General features: G+C 45.5%; 1 protein-coding gene across 1 annotated transcript in view; it reads right to left on the reverse strand.

Annotated features, from left to right (window-relative positions):
• The window catches only part of ALDH5F1 (aldehyde dehydrogenase 5F1), a 148479-nt gene extending 124369 nt beyond the window's left edge, over positions 1 to 24110 (reverse strand). Inside the window, exon 1 of the mRNA XM_086508591.1 lies at positions 23978 to 24110. Within this exon, the coding sequence (XP_086364717.1) occupies positions 23978 to 24073 (96 nt within the window). The 5' untranslated portion in view covers positions 24074 to 24110. The remainder of the gene's footprint in view (positions 1 to 23977) is intronic.
• Between the last annotated feature and the right edge of the window lie 953 nt (positions 24111 to 25063).

A 25063-nucleotide genomic window follows, 5' to 3' on the forward strand; every position in this document is an offset into this window, starting at 1 on the left:
AGCTAAAAGATTATCTCGACAGGGGTTTTGTTCGGCCTAGCAAATCCCCGTGGGGAGCGCGAGTGCTACTTTCTCGCAAGAAGGATAACACTATGCGCTTCTGCATAGATTACAAGGGGTTGAATAAACTCACTGTCAAGAACAAGTACCCGCTCCCGCGCATGGACGATCTGATAGATCGGCTCCATGGAGCATTGTATTTTACAAAGATAGACCTGCGATCAGGCTATCATCAGATACGGATCAAACTGGAAGATATTCCTAAGACACGCTTCCATACGCGTTATGGTCACTACGAGTTTTTGGTCTTGCCTTTTGGTTTGACCAATGCTCCGGCTACGTTCCAGCAGATGATAAATGATCTGCTGAGACCGTTTTTAGGCAACTTCGTTGTTGTATTTCTCGATGATATCTTGATCTACAGCCAAAGTTTGTCTGAGCACCTAGTGCATATACGCACTGTTCTCGAAGTACTGAGAACTGAGAAGCTTTACGCTAAGGCTTCGAAGTGTGAATTCTTTAAGAAAGAGCTTTTGTATTTGGGTCACATCATTACTCGCGATGGAATTCGCGTGGACCCTGAAAAATTGGATAAAGTGCGAAATTGGCCCATTCTGAAGAATGTACGCCAAGTAAAGTCCTTTTTAGGCTTTACTGGATTCTTTCGCAAGTTTATCAAGGATTACTCTAAAGTTGCTGCTCCGCTTACACAACTTTTAAACGGAGCGGTGAAAGGGCCGAAGACTTCGGGTCCTCATCGTAAAGGTAATCCCCCTGTTGTCTGGAATGAGCGTCTCGACAAGAGCTTTCGGACACTAAAGCACTTGGTGACTACTGCGCCAATATTGCACATTGTGGATCCTAGCAAACCGCTTGTGGTTGAAGCAGATGCTAATGATTATGCTATTGGTGCGGCGTTATACCAGGATGGACGTCCTGTCGCGCTTGAAAGTAAGAAGCTTTCTGACGCTGAGATGCGTTATCCAACGTACGAGAAGGAGCTTTATGCTGTAGTCCACGCCCTGAGGAAATGGCGGCACTACTTGTATGGCTCTACATTTGTTGCACTGGACAGATCATCATTCCTTGCGCTATATCTGTGATCAGGGTGATCTCAGAGGCCGGAAGGCTAGATGGGTTGAGCTTATGCAAGAGTTTGACTTTGAGATCCGTTATAGAAAAGGATCCAGCAATCGAGTTGCCGATGCTCTCAGCAGGATTCCTGAGGTTAATGCCTTGTCCATGGCTGAAATCTCGACGGATTTCTATCTCTCTCTCCGAGGGCTATGTCGTTCTGATGGCTATTTTGACAAGATATGGAACGAGGTCGAAGCAGGGCATGACTCGCATACAGGCTTGGGTGGTCCGGAGACCCAAGTGAGTCGTGCTAGAGAGACGAGACAACGACAATATTCCATTAGAGGTGGACTATTGTTCAGAAATGATAAAGTCTACGTGCCGGAAATCGATGAGATTCAACAAAGGATTTTGTGCGAATACCACGATGTTCCTAGTGTTGGGCACCCAGGCATCCAAAGAACTTTGGCTTTGGTCAAGCGATATTTCTATAGGCCAAGAATGCGCTCTTACATAGAGAGCTATGTGAAGAAATGCGCTCAGTGTCAAGTCAATAAGGCAGAGCGCCTTAGGAAAGCTGGCCTGTTACATCCATTGGAAATCCCAGATGCCAAGTGGCAGAGTATTTCCATGGACTTCATCGTTGGTTTGCCTAATACTAGTCGGGGCAATGACGCTATTTGGGTTGTGGTCAATAGACTCACGAAAATGGTGAAATTTATACCAACAAAGTCGACAGTAAAAAGCCATGAGTTGGCGGTTTTATTTGTCGATCAGCTTTATAAGCTGTATGGTCTCCCAGAAGATATCGTCAGTGATCCAGATACTAAGTTCACTGGCCGATTTTGGCGAGATGTGTTTACTCATCTTCAGACGAAGTTGAGTATGTCGTCTTCTGACCATCCTGAGTCCGACGGACAAACTGAGAGGATGGATCAGACGTTAGAGGACATGTTGAGAGCCTATGTCTCTCATAGGCAGTCTGACTGGGAAAGGTATCTTCCACAGTTAGAGTTTGCCTATAATGCTCCTACTGGATTTAGCCCATTCATGTTGATGTATGGATTTGAGCCTAAATCCCCGATTGCTATTGGCTTAGAGAAAGTCAAGGAACGCCAAGCTCGTGATTTCCTGTATGACATGCAGGAAATGCTCGAATTGGCTAAGGATAGTATAAGAACCGCTCGTGACCGAGTCACTACTTATACTAATCAAAAGAGATCTCCAAGGACTCTAGATGTGGGACAATGGGTCTATCTGAAGATACCCAAGGATTCCAAGACTATGCGAACAGGAAAGCATTATAAGCTTTCAGCTAGATATTGTGGTCCGTTCTTGATCACAAAGAAGATTGGCCAAGTTGCCTACAAACTGGCTCTTCCTTCGGATGTTAGTGTACATCCAGTGTTTCATGTCAGCCGCCTTAAAGTGGAATTGGGCGAAGCTGACGTTCTTGTCCCTATCGAGGAAAATGTATGGCAAGATATGCAAACTGAGTATATTCCTCGAGAACCAGAAGCAGTTTTGGATCATCGTACCCGTAATTCACGCCAAAAGGCTTATGACGAGTACTTAATTAAATGGAAGGGTCAATCTGAAAGGTTTGCTACTTGGGAACCTGTTAGAGCTTTGAAGGCTCAGTATCCCCACTTCATTGATGAGGACATCAATGGTTCCTAAGGGGAAAAGAGGAGAGGGGATCTAGCCTAGATGCCATCGGGATGGGCGTTCAGTGTTCGGGCAGACGTAGTGTGAACACGGCCAATGTGGCCGGCCATTATTATAAAAGGGAGGCCAAGGCCTCATTTACAGTTATCAACCCCACTGGCAGAGTGCCAGTGGTTAGCCCGCGAGGCTAGGAGTGCGCGAGGTCACCTCGAGGAGGTGAGGCCGGGTGGTATGGGACGCTCGGTCTTACAGGTGCACGCCTACGTCCTCGGACGCTAGGCCCAGCACGGGGGAGCTGCCGGATGGTGGCTATGGTCGGGTGGTTCGTCCGACGTGTATCTATAGGCGGTCCGTGTGGTCGGGAGATCCATCCTCCTCGTTCGTTTCACCTATGCTTGGGGGCCATCAAAAATTTGCCGCATTCAAGACTCTTTAGGAAAAATTGACAACTGGTCCTGTGTTGATTCTACCAAATTTGTAGAAACAATTTGAGGTTTGATGTGATGGGTGTGGACGCAGTTTGTGGGCGGTCTTGATGCAGGAGGGCCATGTTGTATCCCATGAGAGTAGAATTTTCTCGTGACCAGAGCGGGTTGCATATATATATGAAAAGGAAGTGTTAGTGGTCATACATGCTCTTACTCAGTGGTGACATTTCCTAATCGGAGCAAATTTTATAGTGTTCACCGATCATCAAATTCTGAGATATTTCTTATCCCAGAATTTGGAAACAGCTTTCGAAAAAGCAAATGAGATGGTCAGTTGGCAGAAGAGGGCCATACTCGGCTCTCGAGTCCTCAGAAAAGGACCGACCCTCCGTTGGTCTCCTCAATTGTGGAGTGGGTAGAACAGTTTTCTCCCTGTCAGATTCACTGCCAAAATCCATCTGTTGCGGAAAAGGGATCGGATCCTTCGTACAAGAAGAGTTGTCTAAGCTCTGTAACAAGGTTACCCTGTGTCACTAGCACGGGACAAGCAGTTAGTTGTAGTTGGGCTGGAGTTCACACTGGACGGACTCTCGCCTAGGCAGTGACACATGGCAAGTGATACGAATGGTGGCCCAGTCGACACCGTGGCCAGCGCACTACCAACACAGTTTGGAGAGACTTAGCTGGACTGGATATTTATGAGCCGTTGGTGGCTCTTTATGGTGGTACATATGCGTAGTTGTTTGGACTCTGGAGTCTGGAGGCATCAGATTATCTACTGTGTATGGTATAGAGTTTTGGAGTCTTGAGTCTATGTATCTGGAGGTCACGCACAGCATGTCTGTACCTTCCTTGCACAGTTGAACCTTGACACCCCCATTGTACCCATGAGTTCTGGGCTGGAGCTGAGAGTGCTACCATGCCAGAGTGTATTGGTTTCTTTGAGTTAGTCGATGTTCATATTGTTCAGGTTTCTCTACTAAGTCTTGCTCTTGTTGTTCTGTTCTTCATTGTCTTCTGTGGAGTGAGATCTCACGCACACTGCACTGAGGAGCACCCACCATAGAGAGCACGACACATTATCTCCACTACAGGTGCTCTCATTTTTGGCACGCCCGGTGGGACCTCAACTAAAATCTCACTCCGTGGAAGTCCAGTCGAGGAGCTATTGGGTTTCACCTCTTTGTTTTGGTCTATGGGTTTCGGCTGGGTTGGGCTCCAGTCTACTTTCACCTTGTCCCACTTACTCTAGACTTGTTGTTCTAGTCTCTCGTGGTCTAGTAGTCTCTCGACCTGATATAATCCTCTCTCGTCCAGGTCTAGCCAAGTGGTTCAGTCACTCGCCTTGCCAGTGTCCAATAAGTTACAGGTCTTCGTACCCAGGGCTTGGGTGGGCTTCTGGTTACTGTATGACACATACAAGGCAGTCAAAAGAGCGACATTGCCCACTACTAAGTCCTCTAAAGTACTACCACAGGAAGCGTCAACCCTTCGTGCCAAGCAGAAGTCCACCAACCCCATTACCGCTACCTTCCCCCTAAACCAGTTCTACACCTCCCCAGTCACCCCCCTCAAAAAACTTCTCATCCCCTGTGTTACAGCAAGCTCCATTGCAACAATCTCCTGCACAGACGGCCATGGAGGAGCTCACAAGCGTTCTAGCTAAGGTGAATATTAAGTTTCCAACTTTCAAGGGTCTCTCAACAGAGGATGCCAACGACCATGCCCGGATGTTCGTGTCTTTCTGCAGAGGTCGTGGCCTCAACCAAGAAGATGCCTACTTAGTACTCTTCCCATCTACCTTGGATGGCTTAGCATACAAGTGGTACAGTCAGTTTGCTGAAAACCACTTTACTACTTGGGCCACATTAAGACAACAATTCTATGAAGCTTTTAAGTCAGGGGACTTCCAAGAAAAGGTTCTGGATGAGTTGGACAACCTGATGCTTCAGCCCAAAGAGACTCTTGCAGAACTAATGACCCGAACAAAGTCTCTGGTTGCCAAGCTTCCTCAGTAACCAGGTGAGTTTATGGTTAAGAAATGGGTAAAGAAGGCTCTTCCAAAGACTCCTCAGCAAAAACTCAGAGGAAATCTCCGACCTGATGCCAACCTGGAGGAGTTTGTTGTTGTTGCTACTAGGATAGAGTGGGCAAGGAAGCTATTTACCGACTCTTCTCAGGTCAAGACTGCCTCCGTACTCTTGGAAATTCCATCTGACCCCTTGACTTCTTTACGTAGGGAACTTGAAGCCCTAAAGTTACAGTGAGCTCTTCAAGAGGAGAGGTCCTTCTCTATCAGACAGGAGAAGCCACCATAACACGAGGCTTTTAAACAGATCAAGCGTGAGCTAGAAGGGCTCAAGTCTCAGAAGGAGACCAAGGCTATGGTTTAGTGTAGCTCATGCCGCTCTCCAGGGCACTTTCCACATGAATACCCCTTCGGATTTACTACCACTTCTGTGAAAAGTCTGGACATGAGGACAAAAATTGCTACTACCTCAAGGGATTGCGACAAATACAGCAAAGTCTTTGTCCTACTCTTCAACAAGGGCCACCACCTGCATCCAGCATGGTTTCCCCCTATGGCCATCCAAACCACATGCCACCTTTGCTAACAGCCCCTCCTATGCAAGATATGCAGAGCACTTTTCCCTCTTTAGAGCTTTTACCATACCCATGCTCCCTCATCTTCTCAAAGCTTCTACGCCTTCACCTCCAACTCCATGCACCAGGACAAGGAACACATCGCCCTTCAACTCACCCATTGAATCGGCCTATTTTATGCTACAGATGCAGAGACCATAGACATTACCAAAGCAAATACCCTCTGCCAGAAGGGTCTCCTCCATGCCGTCATTGCCCTGAAGCAACCGATCACTACAGTAAAGATTGTCCCAAACTTCGTGCATCTACGTCTTCGAACCCGAGTCAAAGCCAAAATGAATTTACCTTTTCCAAGATCAATTTGATAGCAGTTAGCACCATCCCTCGGCCGCCACCTTCTGCCCATGTGGTTGCCCATCAAAACAAGTTGCAGTTGGTAGAGGAGCCCGCAGGTGTCCTCACTCAGGCCCAGAGGGCAGCTCTCGGTCTCAGCATTCCAAAAAGTTCCACTATTACACCCACTATCCCCCTAGTGGCTCCCTCGCTTCCGGCTGTTGAAAAGCAGTCCCCTAGTGCAAAGCGAGGCCCCTCATCTCCGCTCTCAGGTATTGATGAAGCTTTCTTGGAACCCTTCAGTAAGATTCTTCAAGGTGGGTTACAACAAAAAGATGTTGATTTCAATGTGGATGACCCAACTCAGCATGTCTCTCTACTCCGAGACGACGCAACAAATTCTTCACCTACTATGCAATCTTCGACGGTGCTAGCTAGAGGTCCAATAAAGGGAACGAACTGCAGTGTTTCTGATACCCACCCTGCTCTGTTGAACCGTATGCAAAGAACACAATCCAATTTGTTGTCAATGAAGATCAAATCAATCCCTTTTGAAGAAAGGGAAAATTCAAGCATTGATGATTTTGCAAGTGGTCACCTTCACTACGGGACACAGCTCCCCTTCAACTTGCTCCACATCCTCTCCATCCTTTTGTGCATCTACTGCTTAGCTTCACCCGGACTTTTGCTCCTATTTACCCCCCTTAGCCCTACCCACCCCCCTCTCTCTCTCTTTCTCTCCCTCGCCCTCACCACCCTCCATCACCCACTCGCCCCTACCCACCCCCTCTCGCCCCTACCCTCTCCTACTTGTCCCTACCCAACCCCTACTTGGCCCCACCCTTCCCTCACTTGCCCCTACCCACCCCCTCTCTTCCCCTCGTCCCTACCTACCCTCCCTAGACCCTATCCACCTCCCCCTAGACCCTACCCACCTCCCCCTCGTCCCTACCCACCTCCCCCTAGACCCTCTCGCCCCTACCCACCCCCTCGCTTCCCCTCGTCCCTACCTACTCTCCCTAGACCCTACTCACCTCCCCCTAGACCTACCCACCTCCCCGTAGACCCTACCTACCCTCCCTCGTCCCTAACCACCCTCTATTCAACATGTCACCCTTACCACCTCCTCTCATACCTACCCCGCATGTTCACAATAATTGGCTTTAGTGTATTTTCCAAGGACCAAAAAAAAAAAACATACAAACAAAAATTCCATGCAAATTGGTGGGTCGCCTTCAAGAAAACAGGCTAAATTTGGAGGGCCACCTTTGGTTTCTGCTTTGTGTCAGCTTATCTCATTGTGGCGGGTTGCCTATTTCTTCCTCATATTCTGCGAAAACCTACATTTTGTCATTTCTTCTCTACAGAGCTCCAGTCGGGATGATAGCCTTTTCTTAATAGTTTCAGTATTCTCTGCTAGTTTCAGTGGTTTCTGCTACGTTCGGTGTTTTCTCTACTTTCAGTGTTCCTCTCACCGAGATGGTGAGTGATCTTGTGGCGGGCAACCTCTAGCAGGGCTACAGTGTCACTAGCACGGGACAGGCAGTTAGTTGTAGTGGGGCTGGAGTTCACACTGGATGGACTCTCGCCTAGGCAGTGACACATGGCAAGTGATACGGATGGTGGTCCAGTCAACACCATGGCCAACGCACTACCACCACAATTTGGAGAGACTTAGCTGGACTGGATATTTATGAGCCGTTGGTGGCTCTTTATGGTTGCATAGTTGTTTGGAGTCATAACATTATCTACTGTGTGTGGTATAGAGTTTTGGAGCCTTGAGTCTATGTATCTAGAGTTCACGCACAGCACGTCTGTACCTTCCCTGCATAATTGAGCCTCGACACCCCCATTGTACCCATGAGTTCTGGGCTAGAGCTGAGAGTGCTGCCATGCCAGAGTGTATTGGTTTCTTTGAGTTAGTCGATGTTCATATTGTTCAGGTTTCTCTGTTGACTCTTGCTCTTGTTGTTATGTTCTTCATTGTCTTCTGTGTTTTCATTCTATGGAGTGAGATCTCACGCAAACTGCACTGAGGAGCACCCACCAAAGAGAGCACGACACATTATCTCCACTACAAGCTCTGATACCACTATAATAGACTTGGACACTCCAAGCCGAAGGTCTACAGCAACACGTGAGAAAACAACAAACAATTGAACACAACTTGAAAAGAGGGAGAGAGAAAAGAGGAGAGTCAACACGGAACGGTGAAGTTCCATCCCCAGATGCACTCGCCCCCTTCTTGGTAATTCTTTATTCTTAAGCTTCGCAAAGTACAAAGTTCGAGGGTCCTTGAAACCGGCCCATAGGGTGGTAGACTTTAGCTTTCACCCGATTCTTTACTCGATAAACTTTACTTGACTTTACGACACACAGGAAAACTTCACTAATAAACATGCGACGATTGGAATTAACACTTCACACACAAACCACGGCATGGTAGCTAGAACGCTCCCAAGCAGACAGCGACACCCTGTAGGCCCCAAAGACCGGCGCCCCTTTTGGTATTTCTTTATTCTTATAAAACTTGGGAGAAAACCTGCAAGTTCCTACGAGCTGTCCCGCTTTTACCGGGCTGAAAATGGCCTACTCTAGCCCGATTTCGGCAACATAACCACAGTAGGAGGCTTCACAAACAAAATCCTCACGCCAAAGGTGACTTTCCCAACGCATATGAACACTTTCCCAAACCTGGCAAGAATCTGCAGCACGCTGAATTCTCTGTTTTCTGCCCTGAAAATGCACCAGATAGCCTGTATAGTGATCCCAACGCTTCCTCAAAGCCCCTGGGAGTATTAGGAATCAATTAAGGTCAAAACCCTATACCTGCAAAAATACACAGCAGGCTGTATTTTACTGTTTTGGGCTCCGTTTCGCGTGCACATCGCATCCATAGCAAGCCCTCGAACTCCCGCACCTATAGGGCTACTTGACCTTTGAATCGGACGAGATTTCTCGCGTGAAATCTCTCCAAATTCACCTGTACTTGCGGGGGATTAGCACTTAGCTAATCCAGTACTTGGACAAGAGACTCTTGCCTCAACATACGCGCATGAACCCACAAGCAGTCACTTATGAGCCAAAATCAACCTCTACTCTCAAAAATGGGCGCCCCCTCTTCATGCAGACTTGGCAATTCGCTCTGCAGCCGCAAAGTGTCCACTTAGCCTCTTTTGAGTTAACTAGTACCCACCAACTTATAAGTGTCGCGAGGGGCTTAAATGACTTTGAACTAAGCCTAGACACCCGTTTACTGCTCGGGTTCCAGTGCCGACCGGCGCGACCATCTCGTGGTGGACTGCCCTTCTCGAGTGCGGATGAAACTCTCGGCCGTCGGCCATTTCACACTGGCCACACAATGTCCGGCCATTTGTGACTTCAAGAAGATGGTCCCAAAAATTAAAGAAAAATGAAGGGAAAGAAACCAACAACTAAGGTTAGTGGTTGCCCCAGCCTCATGACAATCCTCTCTCTGGCGAAGCTCCCAAGCTAATCTACAAAGAGTGAGGCCCAAGGCACACTTATACACGCCCCTGGCCTCTCTAGTTCTAAAAGCTTGCAAGACCAAAAATTGGCGCTCCAATTCTCACAACGCAAATCGCGGAATTTCGTACGGCCTACCACATCAACAACGCAAATCACAGAACGTCCGTATAGCCTACCACCTCAGCATTTCTATGCAATTTGGGGTCCAACTTTATTTTTAAGGGTTAAGGCCCCGCGACTAGGTTCTATAAGTTGGGAGGGATAGGCTTTTTTAGGCCTTACCCTCTTTGGACCACTCGACCAAAACATGTAAGTTGGAACGACTTCTGCTTCCTTCTAGACCCCTCGGCTAGGTTCTGTCCTTTAGGCCATGCCACGTCATCACTTTGTGTCCGCAGTCAAGTTTGACACGTTCTTAGGCTACCAAGACACCCATGGAGCCCTTGAATTCATACAACTGTTTGACATCGCCTTCTCGGGAGGTTGCTCCAAGGTACGAACGGCGGTATCTTATTTGAAAGGAAATGCAGAAACATGGTGGTCTCCTCTATTTTTGCACAAAGAAACACCTAAGAAGTGGGTAAAATTCAAGAGACTTTTCTCTTATGCCTGGTTAATAGAACAATATAAAGAAAATGTCATCATGGCTTAGCATCATCTAAGAATCAATACGGAAGACACTTTGAATGACTGTTGCTAGAGGTTTTGGGATACCTATTTTCCAATGTCCTCGTGTCGGAGGACCACTTTGAAGGACCAGAATGAGCGGTTCTACTGTGCATTGCCAAAAGAGATTTGACAATATGTTGCCAGAGGTTTTGGGATACCTATTTTCGAGTGTCCTCGTGTCGGAGGACCACTTTGAAGGACCAAAATGAACGGTTCTACTGTGGATTGCCAAAAGAGATTCGACGGTATTGTCTTATGGCTCATGGGACATGCCAAGGAAGGTTTTTGTTGCTAAATTGGCTTTATCTGACATAAAAATAATTCTAAATGAATTATTGGATTTATAAGTCAGAGGGTTTTCTCGCTTGGAACACCAAGAAAAATAATTCTAAATGAATTATCGGAATTTTAAGTGAGAGGGTTTTTCTCACTGGAGACATCCGAGTACAGAGTATCCCTAGTGCGTCATTCAAAGTAATGACAGGAGCACTGTGAAAGAGAGTATCTGTAAGGCCACTAGGAACGGGTACTTCTGATGCGTCACAACGAATGGGTGACAGGGAGCATCGGTAAGAAGTATCCGACAATCCAAGAACGGACATCTCTGATGCGTCATAGGATGGGTGACATAGAGCATCGTGAAGGGGATTGTACCGTAAGTTCAGTACGAAAGGACTAGGTGATGGGTATCCCTGATGCGTCACAAGGTGGGTGACGGGTGCATCAGAAAGGGGATATCCATAGTCGAGAGGAAATCCAAACTGGAAAGAGGAATAAACGTAAAGACGCAGGCACAAGAATAAAGATGGGTTCTGAGAAGCTTTTCTTAAAAAGCGAAAAAATTTGAACGAGTTTTCCGGGAAGAGCAAATGCTTTCCCGCGAGGAATGTATTTGCATTGCATTTGTGCATGTGGTTGCATCCAGGGACGCCTGGGAAGTGTTGTGAAAAGCATTGTTTAAAACTTATAAGGTTTTATTGAGTTTTTGGGTAGGTTCATACCAATTTTAAAATATGTTGGCCGCCCACTTAATAAGTGGGCAGCCGCTTAGAAAATAAAGCAACAAAACCAGCCAACGAATTCTCTCTCTCTATTTCCAACAAAGCACAGCAAAAAAAAAAAAAAAACGGCCACGATCTTTACGCGAGCAGCTATTTGTGCCGTGGCCAAGGAGCTATAAAAGCACCACATGCCCTCACTGAAAGGGGGTTACCAACGTAAGCAAGAGAAGACTCTGCCGCCAGATAACGCAAGAGATCGCGAGACTACGAAGCACAGAAGTCGCCTTTCCCGCGCAAGAGCGACAGGTATCTATTGTGGACTCGCCATACGAATTGTTGTCGCGTGTTTGTGTGTGTGTTTGTAGGTAATTCATCGCGAAGGAGAAGCGAGAAGGCTTACGCTTGGGAATTCCGAGAACGGAATTCGGAAATTGTCTGCGGAGTCTCGACTCCGAGTACAGACGGAAAAAGGATTGAGAGCTCGTCTCTCGGATTTCCCTTACGGGAAGGAACGGCCATTGAGTCAGAGAATTAGAACGGAGGGGTTTTCTCCGGTTCTTGTGCTTGTAAAAAGATTCTCCCTAATAAAGGATTCTCTTTAAGGGGGGGGACCAACCCATCTTCTGGTCCCAAGTACTGTGTCGATCTTCTCACTCTCTATCTCTCTCTCTCTATCTATTTCTCTCTATATCCTCTGGCTTCAATATTAAGTGATAAATTTTATTTATCCGAGTATATTTTATATTGCTATGCGCTCCCGTTTGTGACAGTGGTATCAGAGCATGGTCTCCTCTCTTTCTCTGTAAAGGAGGACGACTCTGGGAAGATATGAGAAGCAGCCATGACAAGCCAAGAGAGAAGGAAGCAGGCGGAAATCTAAGTCCTGCAGGAAAAGCTCACAGAGTTGGAAATTTTTTCTCTCTCTGCAAGAAGTCGACACAAGACTTGGGATTCTGTACGAAGGTGACAAGAGCATGACGCTCAAGAACCTAGAGAATCCAAGGAGCGGAATGCTCAAGATCCTTCAGAACCCAAAAGATATCCATGAACATCAATCCAAAACCATATCCAAGAAATCTTGTCATTTCCGGAAGGACAGGAAGAAGATGTCTAGACCTAGGAACGCTCCAGTCAAGTTTGATACTTTTGACGGAACGGAAGATGCCCCGTAGCTTTCATTCGACAGTTTGAAGTTGCCTTTGCAAACGGAAATTTCTGAGAAGCTTCGAAGGTGAGGCATGTGACCAAACACCTCAAGGGGATTGCAAGTACTTGGTGGTATACCAAAGCTCTGCAAGGAACTTACAACAACAATTCAAGGCTGAATTTTCCGACAAATTATTTTCCTCTACGCTTTGAGGAAGGCATCCAAGAAGATTGGGATCGGTTTGCCCAATAGAAATACGAGCGAGTCCAAGCAAGTAGTGGTTCACTCTTGCCAAGGTAGCTCCACTCTTGACCCTCTTTGAGGAAGGAAAGATGAAATTCAACGAAGGACTTTTGCCCGAATTTTGTAGACGCATCTGCAAGATACTTTGCAGCAAATGGTGGAGTCAGCAATACAAGTTGAAAGTGTACATCTCAGTGTACATAGAATCTAATCCCCGTAGTGGGACGGGAACCATTGAACATAGAAACAACGAATTTTTGTTACCTCTCCTCGAAGGATACGTTGCTATCCGGAGAAAGTTTGGAGTAAGGGAATTCAATCTATACCTCCTGAGATTTTGAACAAAAGACCCTCGAACTTTAAGTGTGAGGGCAGGTCTTTGATCAAAGTTAAATCTTTGAGGAACTCATCAACTGCGTATTGCTTTTACGCACGAGATATGCACGTGTCTAACCAGGACAATCACTCTTGAGTGTTTATGAGAGTAGGGTTGAGTCAAAACATTGTTTTATACGATGAACTCTTTGCTTAACCATCCGGAAGGTCCATGATTGATCAGGTATCCGGTAGTTCTCCAACAAATTACCTCCTATTGAGGGTAGAAAATTATGAAGGAACCATTCTGAGCTTTCAAGCAAAGAAAAGCTTTCATGAAGCTTGAGTACTCTTTAAGCCCACACCCCCTACCTGGTAAGGGAAGATATGGTAGTGCTTTTCGCACAAGTGAAGGAATACTCTCTTTACGAGGGAAGGAAAAAGCAACGACTACGGCCTATGCTCGAGGAATCCAAGGATTGAAATCCTAGATTATTTGATGAGCGGGTTTTGCTCTAAGATCAAGCCAAGGGATTGTCAGGTGAGCGTCTTTGCTCTTAAGGATCTTACAAAGGGAAGGTAATTTCCCAGGTTCACCAAAACTCTAACACAACTTAAAAATTATGTACACCTTTGGGTACATGGATAACACATGAAGATGCAGACCTATGCCAAGGTGGGTCATCTACTAGTTGAATTTTTTTCTGCTAAACGGAATGAGATGAACCAACTTCCTTTTTAGGAACTCGACGGGAGTTTGTTATACTCTCTTGAGCGCCTTTTTGCGCGCAAGGATATTCCGACACGAGAATCTCTATTTGAGATGTGTTCGGTAGAAGGAATTTGAGTTTCTCTACGGAGAAGAGGTTTTCTGATGGTCGTTGATCATTGAGTACCCTATGTGCCTTTACCATTACAGTAGCAACTTTTGGTTGCGGTATATGTTTCTCCATGAGCAGGTCAAGTAGCATTTACACGCTGCTGGAATAAATTCGAACTATTCTGTTCGTAAGAATATAATTCGCTAACCGTTTCAAAATGGTAAGAATTACATATGGGAGAATATCCCTGAGAATCAAAGAGGGTTCGCTCTATTGGGAACCGGGTTTGAACATACGTTCAGAAAATGCTATGGCTAGAATCCTATCTGCCTGAGATTTTGCAAGTCGTCATTGATGCTTGCAAGGTGAATCATTTTTTATGATTTTGTAAGGAAGAGACGCTAATGGGCGTCGAGAAAACACTGCTGGTGGTAATAACTCATTCGAGGAAAAGATTAGAAGAAAGTGCCGCCGTGCACAAGGAATCTTCGGATTGGAACCGTCCGCCTACGTTGAGCGACGGCCAAGAACAAGAACCTTCTTTAAGGTGATCGCAAACGTTGTTTGTGAAAGAAAGACATCGAGCTTAATACTCTTATGATTTGGGCATTCCCTATGTGGGAGGACATAAGAGGTTTAATACCCTCTGGACTAACAGCGCAAGATTATGCACAAGGACAGATACCTAGATTGATTTCTAGGAGGATTATTCTTCTCGGGATTGAGAAGGTGGAATTGAGTTAACAGATTCTCGAATGATGAAACTTCCAATCTGTTGGAAAGACGCGAATGACAAGTTCTTACATGGCTCGTAAGTTTCATGATTGGTGAAGGATATCCGAATTTTTGTTTAATTTAATTTTTAAGTTCTCTTTTGAGAAAGAACTAACTCAACTCACCTTTGAGCAAGATTTGAAATTTTCCGGTTTCTCCCCGGCAGTTCAATTGGACCTCTACAGTTGAGGACAACTGTTTACAAGTGAGAGGAATGTTGCTGAATTGGATTTATCTGACATAAAAATAATTCTAAATGAATTATTGGATTTATAAGTGAGAGGGTTTTCTCGCTTGGAACAACAGGAAAAATAATTCTAAATGAATTATTGGAATTTTAAGTGAGAGGGTTTTTCTCACTGGAGACATCCAAGTACAGAGTATCCCTAGAGCGTCATTCAAAGTAATGACAGGAGCACTGTGAAAGGGAGTATCTGTAAGGCCACTAGGAACGGGTACTTCTGATGCGTCACAACGGATGGTGACAGGGAGCATCGGTAAGAAGTATCCGACAATCCACGAACGGACATCTCTGATGCGTCATAGGATGAGTGACATAGAGCATCGTGAAGGGGATTGTACCGTAAGTTCGGTACGAAAGGACTAGGTGATGGGTATCCCTGATGCGTCACAAGGTGGGTGACAGGTGCATCGGAAAGGGGATATCCATAGTCGAGAGGAAATCCGAACTGGAAAGAGGAATACACGTAAAGACGCAAGCACAAGAATAAAGATGGGTTCTGAGAAGCTTTTCTTAAAAAGCATAAAAATTTGAATGAGTTTTCCGGGAAGAGCAAACGCTTTCCTGCGAGGAATGTGTCTGCATTGCATTTGTGCATGTGGTTGCATCCATGGACGCCTGGGAAGTGTTGTGAAAAGCATTGTTTTAAACTTATGAGGTTTTATTGAGTTTTTGGGTAGGTTCATACCAATTTTAAAATATGTTGGCCGCCCACTTAATAAGTGGGCAGTATTAAGTGGGCGGCCACTTAGAAAATAAAGCAACAAAACCATCCAGCGAATTCTCTCTCCCTATTTCGAGTAGAGCACCGCAAAAAAAAAAAAAACGGCCGCGATCTCTACGCGAGCAGCTATTAGTGCCGTGGCCAAGGAGCTATAAAAGCACCGCAGGCCCTCACTGAAAGGGGGTTACCAACGTAAGCAAGAGAAGACTCTGCTGCCAGATAACACAAGAGATCGCAAGACTACGAAGCACGGAAGTCGCTTTTCCCACGCAAGAGCGACAGGTATCTATTGTGGATTCGCCATACGAATTGTTGTCGCGTGTTTGTGTGTGTGTTTGCAGGTACTTCATCGCGAAGGAGAAGCGAGAAGGCTTCGGCCTACGCTTGGGAATTCCGAGAACAGCCATTCATCGACGGAAGCTGCTTCCCAGATTAATTTGACGAGGCAAGCTTCTTTTACAAATCCGGGAATTCGGAAATTGTTTGCGGAGTCTCGACTCCGAGTACAGACGGAAAAAGGATTGAGAGCTCGTCTCTCGGATTTCCCTTACGGGAAGGAACGGCCATCGAGTCAGAGAATTAGAACAGAGGGGTTTTCTCCGGTTCTTGTGCTTGTAAAAAGATTCTCCCTAATAAAGGATTCTGTTTAAGGGGGGGGACCAGCCCATCTTATGGTCCCCAGTACTGTGTCGATCTTCTCACTCTCTATCTCTCTCTCTCTATCTATTTCTCTCTATATCCTCTGGCTTCAATATTAAGTGATAAATTTTATTTATCCGAGTATATTTTATATTGCTATGCGCTCCCGTTTGTGACAGTTTTGGTATGCACGCATACGGACAAGTCAACGGCCACCTCAATGGGGCAAGAGTCTTCCAAGGAAAAGAAACAACCAAGGGAACCGGATGATAGTTCATCAGAAAATTCCGAAGAAGGGAATTAGCTGATAGTTCATCAGAGAGTTCCGCAAAAGCAAGGGGATCAGCTGATGGTTCATCAGAGAATTCCAACAATTCAGAATGAGGTACCAATGGACACGGTGGGCCAAATGGGCTACCAACAGGTAACTAGGGACAAGAAAAGAACAAAAAGATAAGCTAGATCCACTGAATAATTTGGTCAAGGGCAGTTTTTGGCTCTCGATGCAAAGTGGATGGGGGAGAAGAACTTCACATATTCTCTTCATATTTGGGTTGTACCTTGAAGCTTTTTATTATTAGCAATGTCTATGCCGAAAGTTACCGATGAATCGACAGGTTGAATTTGGCGCAGTACGGATTGCACCAGAGGGGAGCCACTCCACTTCTTTTGTCACAGATTGCCTAGATTGAATAAAGTCACAAATTTCTCCTTGAGATTTTAAGGATACTGACACCCTAACAATATTTTGTGCAATGACTTTATGAACATATGAACATATGAACATGAATTGGAAATTTCCTAGAATTGAACATGCTCTTTCATGTGTGTATTGTTAGAGTATGTGTTGGGAAGATGCAGCATTTTGTCTAAAGAATTAGTGCACCGAGACATCGGTTAAAGATCAGCGAGATCTGGATGTGATGCTAAGTGAATGTGAATTGAATGTGATTCTAGTGCATCAAGATTGCTATCCCAATGAGATGATTGGATACTGTTGTGAGTGCATCAAGAGTTCCTGAAGGATGATATGGCTACATAGGAATCTAGGTGCATCAAGAGTTTTGGACTAGATGGGATGACTATTGAAACACAGTATTCAATGTGCACTGTGTGATTTTGTGAACTGTGTGAACAGCATGCTTTGTGCATGTATTGTCTTGTGGGGATGGCCAGGGGCATGGTTTGCTTGAAAAGTGAAAAGAAAGGATATGAATATGATAATAACCGCGAGATTTAGTAGATCAAGACATCCATGAAAAGATCAATGCGACCTGGATGTGATTGCTAAATAGGTTACAATGCTCGTGATTTGCATCTGAGACCCTCAACAGATATGTGATTGATCGAGACTGACGTCTTTGTAGAAGTACTAGGTTTGTGGAGTCTAATGCATGGGTACATAGAGTCAGTGTCTACTAAAGAGCAATTACAATTCTTTCTGGAGGAGGGAATGTCACAAGTTGGTGACGTGGCATGCCCAACTAAGAAAATGGCCGAGAGGACAAGAGTTAAGAGTTTGAAAAAAACTCTAACCCAGAAAATTTGAACCCAAAAAGAACTTGCAGATATGGCCAAGAGACCTAAAGGGATTAGGGTTTTAAAAATTTAGCCCGACCAACTTATGGAGCACCAGCTGAGGGGCCTAAACCCTAAAAATTACAAAAGCGTGAGAGCTGGGCAAATTTCCTGAATCGCTAGAGATGCCACGTGGCATCCTGTACAGGAATTCCATCTTTTGCACTCACTGATTGTTGCCAATTTTGGCACATGCTTTTGGGCAGAAGATGTTTTTGGACCTAGGTGGCCAATTCGGTACCGAACTGCTAGGGATTAGATCAATAGTGTGATCTCTCAGTTCTCTCAAGAGGTAGCTCTCGAGGAAAACCAGCAAAGAAAGAATCAGATCAAGCTTGCAAAAATTTAAGTAGTTCTTTTTCCAAGTCTGACAAACTCGAGTTCTTATTTCATTAATGTCATTCACGGAGCTCGAGTAAACAAAGGGACTGGATTTAATTAGTTTTGAAACAATCGAAGCCGATACAAGTGGGACAGATCACCCTTTAATTTTACATCAAGAGCGATTTCTTTGCCTTTCTCATTCTTCATTCTTGCTTGATAATCAACCACGACGCCGTTCTTGTGGTACCAAGGGATCCCCAAAAGGACGTCACACTCTCTGGAGAGGCATGATGTAAAAGTCCTTGTGCCCTAGATACCCCTAGCAATGCAACCGAACTTTGCCTATGCCAGGTGTAATGGCCACATCTCACCCTGGTGCTGCTAGAACTGCCTCCATCAATGGTCCCATTTCTGCAAGCATAATTCCAAGTGCGAGCCGCCAATTCAATCAAGATGAAGTTGGCCTTGGCTCCTCCATTGAAGAATATGAGGACTTCCTCATCACGTACTTTGCCCCATGCTCTACAAAGCTCAGTACTCTCGTCTATCTGTTCTCGGCTTGTCCCCACAAAAATCGGGAACCCATCCTGCCTTTGTCTTTCCTTTCTTTGCACGCTCATCCACCGCTTTGAAGTCTCTAGTTTGTCCTCTCCCTGCTCCTTTGATGCTTTGTTGGTGCACTTCGCAAGAATGTGCCCTGTCAGGACGTTGTGGCAACCACTAACCTTAGTTGTTGGTTTCTTTCCCTTGAATTTTTATTTCATTTTTTGGGACCCTCTTTTTGAAGTCACAAATGGTCGGACATTGGATGGCCACTGTGAAACGGCCGACGGCCGAAAGTTTCACCTGCAGCAAGGAAGGGCAAGTCGCTACAAGATGGTTGGGCCGATCGGCACTGAAACCCGAGCAGTAAAAGGGTGTCTTTGCTCAGTTCAAACTCATTTAGGGCCACGTGACACTTATAAGTTAGTGGGTACTAGGAAATTAACTCAAAAGAGGCAAAGTGGACATATGGCAGCACCAGAGTGATTTGTCAGACTCATCCCAAGAGGGGGTGCCAATTTTTAAGAGAGGAGGCTTCTCCTTCTTGCTTAAGCGCCTACAATGTGTGTGTGAGTAGTAGGTGCAGGTTTTACAGCTTTGATGGAAAGCTTGCCTTCTCCCTTGTTTTATGTAGCACGATGATTCCGCTCTCATGCACCTCTCTCCCTTTTGAATACAGAACGCTGATGCCCAGCTCAAGGGCTTTCCATCTGTATGTACAGTTGTGTGGGTTCATGCGCATTTGCCGAGGCAAGAGCCTCTAGCACAAGTACCAAATTAGCTAATTGCTAATCCCCCGCAAGTACAAGCGAACTTGGAGAGATTTCATGCGAGAAATCTCGTCCAATTCAAAGGGCAAGTATCCCTACAAGTGCAGGAGCTCAAGAGCTTGCTATAGATGCGACGGGCACGGGAAACGAAGCCCGAAACAGTAAATTACAACCTGCTGTGTATTTTTGCAGGTTTAAGTGTTTGACCCTTTTTGATGCCTAAAACCCCCAGGAGCTTCGGGGAGGCTAGGAGATCACAGTATAGGTGTTCTAGTGCATTTTCAAGGCATAAAAAAGAGATTTTAGTGTGCTACAATTTCTCGCCAGGTTTGGGAAAATGCTCAAATGCATCAAGAAAGTCATCTTTTGCTTGGGGATTTTGTTTGGTAAGCCTCCTACTGCGGTTGCGTTACCGAAATCGGGCTAGAGTTCATTTTCAGCTCGATAAAAGGGGACAGCTCGTAAGAACTTACAAGTTTTCTCCAAAGTTTTACAAAAGGGGCGCTAGTCTTTGGGACCAACTCGGTGTCGTTGTCTCCTTGGAAGCACTCTAGCTCCCAGGCCGTCTTTTGTTTGAAGTGTAATTTTCAATCACACATTTATTCGTGAAGTTCCTCTCTGTTATAAAGTTTAACATCATAAACTGAGTAGTTTTTTCTTGCACTATTGAACTTTTGACTAAGGAATGCAACTGGGCGGCCATCTTGCTGAAGCACAGCGCCTATGGCAACATTGCTCGCATCAGTACATACCTCAAAGGGATCATCCCAAGAGGCAAGGATAAGACACGGCGCTTCTGTCATCGCAACCTTGAGAGCTACGAAAAACTCAATGGCTGCCTCGGGCAAATCCATGCGCTGTCGGCGAGTCTTTACCCCTTTCAAAACATTTGTCATGGGTGCGGCAATTCTCTATGTGCGAACTATATGCTCGACATAAACCAAGAAAAGAACGCACATCATATGCAGTTTTGGGCAAATCCCAATTACTTTCTTGTTCCACCTTCGCGGGATCTAGCTTGACGCCTTCTGGAGAAATGATATAACCCAGATAAGTAACTTCAGTGAGAAAAAACTCAGATTTCTTAGCTGCAATATATAGCCTTACACTCATCCAAACGGGTTGCAAAAAGAGATGCTTAAACTTGGTAAACAAAGCTAAATACCTGTATGGAGCTTGAGCAGCATAGATGAATGCCGCTTGTGCTCCTCGTCGTAATTCACACTTTGCAGACACTCCTCAGCACGAATGATTATGGGAGAGTCACTTTTGGCATTTAATATGAGAGTATTGTCCTCCCAATCAATAAGAGGGTTATGCTCACGAAACCATCTAATGCCCAAAAGCATATCCCATCCTAAAAGAGGAGACACAAAAAATTTCCTACGGAAGACAGCTTGTTGAAATGTAAACAACACATCAAGGTACTCTTGCGTGATGAGAGAGTCCATACCGGGAGCGAAGCTAGACACCTCGAAAGGAGATGTCTGACTAACCTCTAGGCGGGCTCTCTCTACAAGAGAGGAGGCACTAATCACATCATGCATACTGCCTAGACAATATGACAAAACACTGATCCTTCACATGGCCATAACACTTCATGAGAGACTCATTAATGTGCGTGTCAAAAACATGTGAAGACTCAAATTGATTCATTTTAAAGTGCTTGTGGTAGCTGTGGGTTCTTTGGGTTCTTTAGGTGGAGTTGTCTTAGGATAAGCCTTCTTAATGTGACCCTTGACGTGACATTGATAAGATCTACCTTCCTTAGCATAAATCACTTCCATTATGTATCCTCTTATAATTCCTTGTGCGGCTTTTTCATCCGGGGTTAGCTTAGGTTTTGCACGTGCTTTAGCTTTACCCTTAAATTCATTTTGAGAGTTCTTTTCCGAAGAATTAGAGGAAGATTGGCTAAGAGTTACCATTCTTACCGTTCTTACTGTTCTGTGGATTCTGAGGAGCGTAAGAGGTACTGTAAGAAGACTTGTTCTCCTTAGGATTGTCATTACAAGGGAGTTTTTTATGAGCAGCATTCTTCAAAGGGGGCACATAATTACGAGAAGATGCCGTAATACGGGCTGTAGCAGCTTTAGCGGGTTTCTTGGGCACTATCGAAGTTTGAGAGGTCGAAATCTATTCTTTTCCTTTGTCTTTAATATTTGGAGAAGCAGAAAGTACATACAATTGTAATTGTTTCCCTTTGCCTTTATTCGCCCCAGCTCTCAAGGAGGAGGTTGAAGCACATTCGGTTTGAGCCTCAGTAGAAGATTTCAGAGGTGAGAGAGTCTGAGGAGTAAGGACGGCCGAAGGAGGTGGTTGCAGATTTGGTTTCAGACATTCGAACTGCATATGACCAAATTTGCCACAGCGGAAGCAAGAGTTTACAAACTTGCCCCATTTAAGCTTAAATGGACGCTTTCCAACGACTGCATCTCCAGAATCGATCGAAATGCCTGCTGTGTGGGGATTTTGTGTCCCACAGAATACAAAAACGGTTTGTGTTTGCGTCCAGCTTAGGAGAGCAAATGACTTTGCCCAACTGAGCAACCAACAAAGGAAGAAAGTGACGCCAAGTGCAAGGAAAGTCGACCACCTCAACCCAGACGGGACACTTGTGACGAATGAGACTCTGATAGTCCTTGGTGAGAGCCCAGGGCAGTACATGAGTCATCTACGTATTGAAAAAAAGAGGAGACATTTCAAGCAGAGCATACCGAGCATCCATGTCGACTAGCAAGACTTCATTGAACCCTTGCGCGCCAAAGTAAACCCCTCGGACTGCTTGCCGTTTGAGTAGGAAATCAACCCATTGGCCTACATCCTGAGCCGTAGGCATTCTACCCGGGGAAAAAAGAATCACCGCGTTAAGAGCATATTGAGCAACAGGATCCATAAGCTCCTGTATAGGGATACGCACTTACGAGAGTGGATCCTTCCCAGGCTTGACGTGCATCCTCGAAGTCCTCATGCAAACATTCTTTGATAAGGCTTAAAGCATCCATATCCGAAGATTCCATGGCTTTCCGACGCTTGTATATACACTGATCAATCGAATCCATGTGAAGCTCACACACACACACACATCCTTCTTTTTTTTTGCTAGGGGGGGGAAAGGGGGGGGGGGGGGGGAGAAGGTTTTGATATTTGATTGCTATTGACACAGACAGACACACACAGGGTGGCTATATAGAAACACTCACACCTCTCTCTCTCACACAAAACGACAAAAGGACTGCATGCAGGCGAAATCAAACTTTAACCACCGGCGCGCTGTGAAGGGCTTGCACAGGGTAGATGTTGTGCAGAACAGAGTTGTGCGACAGACGAGTGGCAGAAGGATTTACCACACACCTAAATCCCCCATGCGCGCGCGCACACACTCACACAAATCAAGAGCTTGCAGAAGCGCTGATCTAGGAGGGTAGGCCTACTCTTCCCATTGGACCTTCGACAATCACCCTTTTCTTGACCTGCTGCGCACACTCTTATATGATACAAGACCTGATGTACACAGTCAATCCAAACAGGACTTTGTTGGTCGATCAAACCCTAAACCCTTGCTGATTGTGCATGTACACCTGCTTAACCTTTGCTGAACACCACTTATGTAAAACAGGTTTGTTGTACATTCCACACGCACCACACAGATTGATGAGGCACTGCACACAGAGGCTGCAAAGACTTGCGTAAAGGCTCAACTCACGCACAGGCTGCAGAGGACGCGCAGGCAAAGAGTTACCCGCAGCAGAGGTCTGACGCGTACACTGTGTGATGCGCGCTGCAGATCTCTCGTGAGCAAAAGAAGTCCGCGTGCTATAGAAGGCCACGCGCTGCAGAGGTTCGACGCGAGCAGTCTCTCACACCACACAGCGCGCGCGCACACACACACACACACAGAGGTTAGAGTTGAGGGAGGAAGAGATCGATACAAAGATGGGGTTCCAACCAGCCCTCCAACGGAAGAGAACGACACCAAGATGGGTTTCCAAACCCCCCCCCCCCTCCTCCCCACCTTGTTACAGAAGTAGTGTTTGCAACTTTAATGCACAAATTGAGTCCGATCTTTCTCAAATGCTCAAATCCCATCATACCCCGTGGCTACTGTAGAGATGCCTCTTGGGCTAATCGTGGGTTAGCTGAAAAACTTTGGTGTCATGTGAGGCCCATATCTGACCAAATCCACAATGGGCTGATGGGGAGAGGTGTTAAAAGCAGATGCTTAGTTTGATCCTTCAGGTCGCTTGGATGACAGTGCTTAGGGCTAATTGAAGTTCCCCCACAACACAAATGCCACCAAGATTTAGAGATAATTTTGGGCTGAGATCTTCCTCTAACGGGATGTCGGGGCAGCCCCTAGATTATCAAGAGATGAGCTTCTTCTATATCCTCATACTACATCACATCCACCACTTTATATCCCCCAGCTGAGCTTTGTACAAGCACAATTTCACATATTGAGAGCACCCCTATTCCCTCTCACGAAGGTCCTATTACCTCGATCTTTCTTTTGCCACCATCTAATCACATGATTGCGTAATCTCTCTCTCTCTCTCTCTCTCTCTCTCTCAACCTCAACCGAATTTAACCTGAGCTGGAACGACTGTGTAAGGTCGATGGGGAACTAGCCTGCGGAGGCAGCACGTCATCATTGCGTTCGGCGAGAGCTCCCAAGCGGACTGCATCTGCTTTTTTGCTTCGCTAGCCTATGTTTAATTTTTTGTTTACTTGGTGAGCTCTTTGAGCCCACAAGCGACCACGTGGCAACACGTCAAAAAAAAAATGTTGGTTCGTCACTTTTGGAGGACATCAATCATATAAATATTATTTGTTGTTCTGGCAGATTGCGAAGAGGGTTCAGCAGTGACCTCCGATAGTGGTACTCGGGAGACACAATGCGTTGAGGGCTCGCGTTGGACTCAAGCAGGGCAAAAGGTGGGGTGCACTTAAGGTTAAAACAAAAGGCAACGGATGCAGCTTATCTTGACAACCTTGAAGGATGTGTGGGATTGGGGGTGTGCATGAGCTGCTAACACTTCAAGGAAGTGATCAAGGAAGGTGCCGGCTCTTGACAAAGTCTCTAGGCATAGGTATGCACTTACAATGTTAAAAGAAATTACAAAACCCAAGATACAACAAAACAAGATGTTATTCGCCATTATGTTTTTCTTTTTTGAATGTGGCTCTATTGGACTAAGAGCAATCAGATGGAAAAAGGCAACAAGTTCAAGTGCAAGTTTTGTAAGCAAGAAATTTCTAGTTCCATGATTACTAGAAGTAAATGCATTTAACACCTTGGCACCTTTTTGTAAGCTTGCAAAGCAAATAGAGTCAATACTTCTCCAAATTTTCACAACGATGAGGGTAAAAACTACAAGTTTTTTCAGTTTAGAGTAAGAGGAGGATATTGACATGTCTCCCTCTCAATCTAACTCACCATACCTGATATTTTATCGATCAATAGCTCATCTTAATTGCCTTTCCAACACATTCGACGTAGATAAGTAATGACCCATGCAATTGATCAAACTAATGCATAACATAATCCCTGGAGTGTGTACCACCAATGGGATGATTATGATGACAAGATGATGGATGTTGGAATTAGGGTTGCAGAGAAACACACACAGCTTGGAGAAGATGAAGGAAGCTCAAGGCGCACAATAGAGAGTGTA

The sequence above is a fragment of the Adiantum capillus-veneris genome, chromosome 3 (genome assembly GCF_014529385.1).
Source record: "Adiantum capillus-veneris isolate H3 chromosome 3, ASM1452938v2, whole genome shotgun sequence".
Lineage (NCBI taxonomy): Eukaryota > Viridiplantae > Streptophyta > Polypodiopsida > Polypodiales > Pteridaceae > Adiantum > Adiantum capillus-veneris.